This window comes from Coenobita brevimanus, chromosome 93 (assembly GCF_032717465.1).
Source record: "Coenobita brevimanus isolate Jiangsu-jjx chromosome 93, ASM3271746v2, whole genome shotgun sequence".
Lineage (NCBI taxonomy): Eukaryota > Metazoa > Arthropoda > Malacostraca > Decapoda > Coenobitidae > Coenobita > Coenobita brevimanus.
The window spans coordinates 2,804,673-2,812,489 of NC_137046.1; the positions used below are offsets into that span (position 1 = coordinate 2,804,673).

Genomic DNA, 7,817 nt, shown 5'->3' on the forward strand with positions numbered 1-7,817 from the left:
TCCTACTCTGCACACTTCTTCCATCCTTCCCGCCAGGGATGGTACTGGGCGTCTCTACCCTCTCTCCTTCCCGGTTGGGGCTGCCCCCTGGGGTACCACTTTGCCTGGTCCTGGTGGACCTTTACTACTGTACACAATTTAGCTTTCCAAAGCAAAAACCTTCGGTCGCGTAGTGAGGACAAACATACACATTGTGACATTATATATATATATATATATATATATATATATATATATATATATATATATATGTGTGTGTGTGTGTGTGTGTGTGTGTGTGTGCATTTATATCTATGTATACAGATAGAGGTAGATGGATCGACAGATAGACTGATAGATAGGGAGGTAGATGGATAGATATAGATAGGCTACATTGTGCTCCTTATTATTGGCTTTAGCTAGTTTGTACTCGAAAACTGAACAACTAAACTTCATTCACTCTTGTTCTGTGCCTCAGAGATCGTACACAACGGTTTGTTAAATCATCTACAACCAGGCTCCCTTGATATACAGTTTATCTTAGTCGCTTCACGCTTCACCTGTGTTACTAATCACTGACAGTCACTCATCCACCAACAACCAGTTTATTCCAGTTTTCTCTGTTCTGTACCGTACATGCCTTCCGGCCTCCTGAATGCTCACACCTAAACAAAAACATCAGGGCGTCACAAATGTACTGAACAAAATGGGAAGAAAATATCAGCTGCTTTGGAAATAAGTTCCCATTCATCCATGCCCTATTCCGAGTCAACGTTCAGGGACACATTATTCGCTGGATTTCATGGTTCCCTCATAATTTGGACACAATAAGCATACTCTAAAATTAACGATATCTTTCACATCATCCTGCCACATCGTCCTCTCCCTCCCTTTTCCTCTTACTAGTTGCCATGGAATAGGACAGCAGGATAAGGCTGTTGCTATTGTTGTAGCCTCAGACTCACCTGAAAGTAACTCCCGGTGGACCAAAGACTTAAGTTGCCCTCCTCCTGCAGCTCACCATCCTCCTTTCAGGGGATAGGGAGGAAGCTAAGAAACGTTTGCATGGGATGGAAGTGGACCAGCCTGGTTATTTTAGTGCCACCAGTAGAAGGCGTCCCTCTCCATGTTGAACGCGTAGTGTGTCAAGTGTCTGGCTCCTTTCAAACAAGTGGTGTCTTTTAAATTCTGTTCTAGCCAGCATCAAACTTTTAATTCTGTTTAGGACACACCCTTTATATTGAAAGGGTCAGGAAGGCAATAAAGGTAGATAGATAGTAGAGATAAAGATGAATGTAGACATATACAAATAAACAGACACATAGGCAAACAGATATAAAGTTGCCAGGCAAATAAACAAATAGATAAATAGATAGATGCAGTGTGTACTAATATTCCTGTCTCTAAACATATTGTGATTCTCGGTGTTCCACTTAACAGAGCCTTCAGCTGGACCTCTCATGTCTGATCACTTGCTGAGGCCACTTCAAAGAAACTTGGATTATTGTACAAAGTCCGTAACTTCTTCACTGACGAGCAGTTAGCTATAATTTACAAGTCATGCGCGCTCTCAGCTGGAATGTTGCTCACCCTTATGGAATGGATGTGGTGAGGTTGCACTAAAACAACTAGACAAAATTCGGAACAATGCTGTTAGAATTATTAATAACCCTACAATTAAAAATGAACTACCTCCCTTACAGGTAAGAAGGAATGTTGCCTCCCTTGCGTTATTTTACCGATACTTTTATGGCAAATACTCAGACAATGTTACATCCATTGTGCCACCTCTCCATGCCTTCCCCCGCGCTACACGGACATCTGGTAGCACTGATGACTGGACTGTCACACAGCCACATTGCAGAACTTCTGCCAATCGGAATTCTTTTATTGCCCGAACTGCATCTCTTTGGAACTCACTTCCCGAGAGTGGTTTCCCGCAAACTTCAAATTGCGGTTGTTCAAGTCCAACTGTTACAGATTTTTTTATGAATGGAGGACACCTGTAATCTGATGTACGGATTATTTTGTTCTTCATTTGTTTTTCCTTCGTCTGTTCTGTTATTTAAAATAATGCTCTCTAGCTCCAAAAGTCACCCTTAAACTGAAAGAACTCGTTTGGAGGCAACAGGAATGAAAACAGAAAAGACGTGATGTGACTGTAGGGAAGAAATCTGAGAAGGATGACTGAGCACTGCAGCCACCACCCTCTGTTGTCTGTATCAATATTGGGGCATGACCTTCCTTACCTTCCTCCCTCCTAACCCTCCCCCCTCCCTTCTCTCTCTCTCTCTCTCTCTCTCGTGCGTGTGTGTGTGTGTGTGTGTGTGTGTGTGTGTGTGTGTGTGTGTGTGTGTGTGTGTGTGTGTGTGTGTGTGTGTGGCGTATTTTTCATTATATTCCACCTACTTTTAGACGATTTTACTCAGCACAGGAGAGTCATTTCGAGCTGGAGGGTTTAGACTTAACCTTAACCAACCCCCTTACCCTTAGAGATCCTTCTATGCCCCTTGAATCTAACCTCTGCACTTCCAAGGCCATATCTAACCTGTCCATTTCCAAGGCCATATCTAACCTCTCCACTTCCAAGGCCATATCTAACCTCTCCACTTCCAAGGCCATATCTAACCTCTCCACTTCCAAGGCCATATCTAACCTCTCCACTTCCAAGGCCATATCTAACCTCTTCACTTCCAAGGCCATATCTAACCTCTCCACTTCCAAGGCCATATCTAACCTCTCCACTTCCAAGGCCATATCTAACCTCTCCACTTCATCTAACCTCTCCACTTCATCTAACCTCTCCACTTCATCTAACCTCTCCACTTCATCTAACCTCTCCACTTCCAAGGCCATATCTAACCTCTCCACTTCGAAAAGTCTCTTCTGAGCCAAATAAAACTGTCAAAAGGGAATTTTCTTGTAACAAAGTCACTCCAAACGCATGTAGTACACAGGTTTACAATTAAGGTGAGACTGGAGTTACCTACAGATATACCGTAATGTCACTCAAGGAAGAGAAACTGGTAAGTAGCCTAGGCCCGACCCACTATGCTCCTTGCAGGAAATAAAGGCTTGGATGATAGGTTATACTCTTTTTACTCTCATTTGACCGAAAATTACTATCCCTCCATCTTGAACGCTGAGTTGTAGCAATTGACTAACACTGAAATATATGGCTGGTCACGAAGAAGTGCAGTCGGGAGGACGTAGAGCAGTAACATTGTCATTTTTCTGCTTTTCAGCTGCAGGAAATAAGCTGGAAAAGGGCGAAAATCTTGGTCAAGTAGTACAGTAGACATTTTCCACTGTGTCGTCATCTCATAACAAAGTGATCTATATTGTAACTTTCTTTTTGTTTAACTTCCTTCTGAATATACGGTATAGCTCTGTACGTTTTCAGTCTTTAAATCCTTCTTACCGTATCCCTTCACCCGATTGTCATCTTCCTCCATCTACCCGTCCTCTCCTCACTCAGGGTCTAATTTAAGGTGGCATAGTAGGCTTCGTTGCACTTGTTCCATAGCGACTTATTCTTTATCACCTTAACATTATCTTTTTATAACACTGCAATAATATCGACAAGGTTTGCATCGAACTCGTACAAGAGGAAACTGAAATGTACTGTAGAAAATAAATCACTTAGGAATATGTGCTACGGAATTTCTAAAGCCACACAGACCACGGACCACGACCCTCACGCTCATCCACCTGCAAGGTCTCCACCCAGTCCTGGTCCCCTCCACCCACTGTTCAAACTCTGCTCTGATCTGTCGTCCACACTGAACACGGGTACGCTGTCTCTCCCTGTCTTTTCCTTCCTTTTATATTGTCATCCTTCCTCCTTCCTTCATTATGCTCTATCTCTCCCTCTGTCCTATCTTTCCTTCCCTCTCCCTCTTCTGTCTTTCCAACATTTCTTTCCCCCACTCCCTTCCTCTCCCTCTCCCTTCATTCTCTGTCCTTCTTATGCTTCCTATGTCTCTCGCTGGAGTACCTAAAATCACTTGATCACCAGGCGTCCAAAAATTGTACAAGGGCAACCGTCCGAGGCCAACGCACTACATTAGTACACAACACAGGCACACACTCTCGATCACCCTGCGCGTATCGGAGAAGTGCGCCATGAAAGGGGAAGTACTTTGCGACAGTGGTCATGCACAAGATGAGAAACTGCATGTGTCAGAATTGAAAGAGGCTATTATTTATTAGACCTTGGCTAGAAGTTACTGTACACAGCATTTATGACTATACGGTATATATCTTTGTTTATTTCCATACCTATCTACCTGTATGCTGTGTGTGTGTGTGTGTGTGTGTGTGTGTGTGTGTGTGTGTGTGTGTGTGTGTGTGTGTGTGTGTGTGTGTGTGTGCGCGCGCGCAATTTTTGCAGGATTCAATAGGCTAAGCAGTTTGTTCTGACTTCAGGACAACGAGACTTGTAAATCCACTTTTCTCTGAAGTTCATTGTTGGGCTGGGTCCACAGATAAGAAAGTTACTATGATTCTTCTACCTTCTCCTGTCCTCCATCATTTAAACCTCGACTTCCCTCTGCTCCTCTTATCCTTAACATCAGCTGGTGTGCATCAACCCCGCCCCGCCCAACCACACCCCGACCATCTCCGCCCATCCTAGCCCCGCCCTGCCCCTCCTACTAGATCCCCTCCCTCCCCGCCCAACCACACTACCACAATCCACCCAAGGCCACAGCCACAACCCGGTCTACTCTGACTCTCCGCAGACTGGTCTGAGAGTCATAATTTATTCATCATACATTTACATCCAGATATCCATTGCGATTTACAGGAGATTGTATCGTGGAAATGCCAAGGGGGATGGGATACACCTGCATGATATGGATTTGTGTGTGTGTGTGTGTGTGTGTGTGTGTGTGTGTGTGTGTGTGTGTATTCTCAGGCGCACAAGGGTTCCAGAGCGTGTGTGTGGGATTTACTGGAAGGAGTGAAGATGGGAGGACAGAAGGTAGGCAGATAAAAGAAAAAAAAAAAGACAACGAAAAAGAAAAATATAAAAGGGTGTTTAGAGTGTTGGTAGAGAAGAAGAGATGGGTGATAGTGGCAGTAACGCTTGGAGGCACTGTACACTCGGCCAGACAAGATGAACTCTGGGACTGGGTATCTGGCAGTAGATTGTGATACGGGAATGAACAAAACTGCAACAGAACGCGACGATTTAAGCTCTGAAACTCTGTGGCGAGAGGGTACGTGTGGAGGTCTGGAGGGAGCCAGGATCCACTCACACCAGGTCAGTCAGTCAGAAGACTAAAATAAGCCCAGTCTGCACAGTGACGTCACGCGAGTCCTCCATAGCCACTCGCTCCACTCACTCACTCAGTGTCCAATGTTCTTGCCTTGATGTATCTATCAATTTCATTTTATATCCCTGTGAAAGTCAATTCTTCTGGCGTGATACTTCTTCCATTCACTTTTAATTTAATAACTTTACTCATACTAAGTCGTATGGAAAACATTGGTCTATTGCAAAAGAAGGTTTAGAGCAGTACATTAGTTTTCCTTAAAGGTGAGCTATACCTCACTTTACTAATAAAAAAAGAAACACTGTACATAATGTACAAACGCTACTGTGTTTCACCATCTCGTACGTTCCTAAGACAGACTGGCAAGATACAGTTACTGTACTTCCTTCTGAAAACTGGTGAGGGATTTTGGTTCAGAGTTACTGACTCTCACAGCTGACATCAAACTAACCTTTCTATGCAGTATGCCTGCCAGTAGATCATAATACATTCCAACTGCATAGCACTCTTGCTGATCATCATACATACGAAAATTTATTATACAGAACCACTGATCAATAAGAGATATGAATTATGCTATGGCATCCCAGTTATTGCTTTGCAACAGTCCCATCGTGCCTAAATATTAATGTACACTTGCACAGCTCTTTGACAGCAGTTGTGTTGCATACTAAACTCGCTGCCTCTGTTGTCCTGACACATTACAATGCATATCAGTAATTTTACAGACTAATCCATACCGTTTTTGGCTGCTGAGATTTCACAAAATAATGTATTCATCATACTGAACTAGTAAGCAACTACAAGAGTGTAACTAGGCTTCTGTCTCTCTCTCTCTCTCTCTCTCTCTCTCTCTCTCTCTCTCTCTCTCTCTCTCTCAACCAGACTTCTGTCTGTCTGTCTGTCTCTCTCTCTCTCTCTCTCTCTCTCTCTCTCTCTCTCTCTCTCACACACACACACACACACACACACACACACACACACACACACACACAACCACTGCCTGGCTGGCTGACCTGGTGTGGGTGGATCCTGGCCTGGAGGGGGCAACAAGTGAACTGGTCCTCAGTGTTGCTCGGGCGGCTGGCCAAAGAGGGTGTGTACCGCTCTGTCTTTTGAGTCGGAGTTCACGTGCCACAGTTCCCCACCTCCTCTACCGCAAAAACCACCTGACCAAACCTCACACTTTCTATTAGAATACCTGTGTGGGGTTGAGGTACATGCAGGAAGTGAGGTTTTCCCAAGGAGCTGTCGTTGGAAGAAGCATAAGAGAATCTTCCTAATTTGGGAACATATTTCCATCGGAGGAGGAAGTGGCAGGGGAGAAGGATTAACCTGCCAGCAGCATTCGGGACACCAGCATTCCTCATCTCACCCTACCACTCTCATCTAATTCCTCGCCTATTAGGGGTGAGGCACCAGCATGCGACTCCTTGGCTCTTCTCATGCCCAGTTTCCATGTGTATGAATGACACGAGCATGCATAGGCAAATATTTTCCTGTGAGACTCTTTCCCAGCTCCCTATAATAATAAAGTAAGAAATTATCCAAGGGTAACAGTCCCAAATGTCTTGGACATTGCAATAAAAACTTATCTAAGAAATTAAAACTGGTGACTTCGACGGTGCAATAAGTATTGATCTAGTCAACAAACTCCAGTGACTCCCAAAAACTGGAGATGTGATTAACAGAATGGTGTGGTGATTTCGATACTGGTGTATGGAATGACCCTCCATGATGGTGCGGTGCGAGAGCGTAGACGAAGGTGCGACGCGGGAGGGGGAGAAATATAGGTTGCGGCCTCGCAGCATGGTGAAGAGGCTGCAGCAGGAGGTGGCCAAGACCCCAGGGGGAGCTATGGCAAAATCGCGATCAGTGCCGCTGTCAAAATACCGCAGAAAGACAGCCAATGCCAGGGAGCGACACCGCTTGATGGAGATCAACAAGGCCTTCGATACACTGCGACAGGTGCTTCCCGAGGCTGTGGAGGCGGAGGCAGCCAGCACCCCGTCCATCATGACCAAGATCACAACACTGCGCCTGGCTGTGGACTACATCAGGGCTCTCAGTGAGGTTCTCGATGCTGACCCTCACCCTACCTCACAAAACCTGTCTCACCCAGCTTCACCTTTCCTGCCTCAGCCTGCCTCACCCTGCCTCCCGTCCCTAGACTCCCCCGCTGACCTGAACGACCTGCTCTCCGACACCCCCACTTTTTTGGACGACCCCTTGGATGTGTTCTATGACCTTCCCCCCTTACCTCTCCAAGACCCACTCCACTTGTTGCTGGAGGTGGAAGGAAAGGGCATGTTGCTCCTCACCTGAACTTCCACATCCCACCACACCTCCCACACAGTATACTGCACTCAACCATGCAGTCAAGCACACTCCACCACATCCCACCACACCTTCAACACACTACAGCACACCCTACTGAACCTCCATCACACCACCACCAAACCCTCTCAGCTGCAACACACTCCACCGCAGCTCCATTTCACCTCTGAGAATGCCTCGCAATGACATAATTGGAAAAAGTTGATTGTGTTTAAGATATGT

The 7,817-nt window shown here is 45.4% G+C and overlaps 1 protein-coding gene across 1 annotated transcript; it reads left to right on the plus strand.

Moving 5' to 3' along the window:
- Positions 1 to 6,995: 6,995 nt before the first annotated feature.
- LOC145412569 (uncharacterized) lies at positions 6,996 to 7,583 on the plus strand. Its single transcript, XM_080282475.1, has one exon. The coding sequence runs from the start codon at positions 6,996 to 6,998 to the stop codon at positions 7,581 to 7,583; it is 588 nt and encodes a 195-aa protein (XP_080138601.1).
- The last annotated feature ends 234 nt before the right edge of the window (positions 7,584 to 7,817 follow it).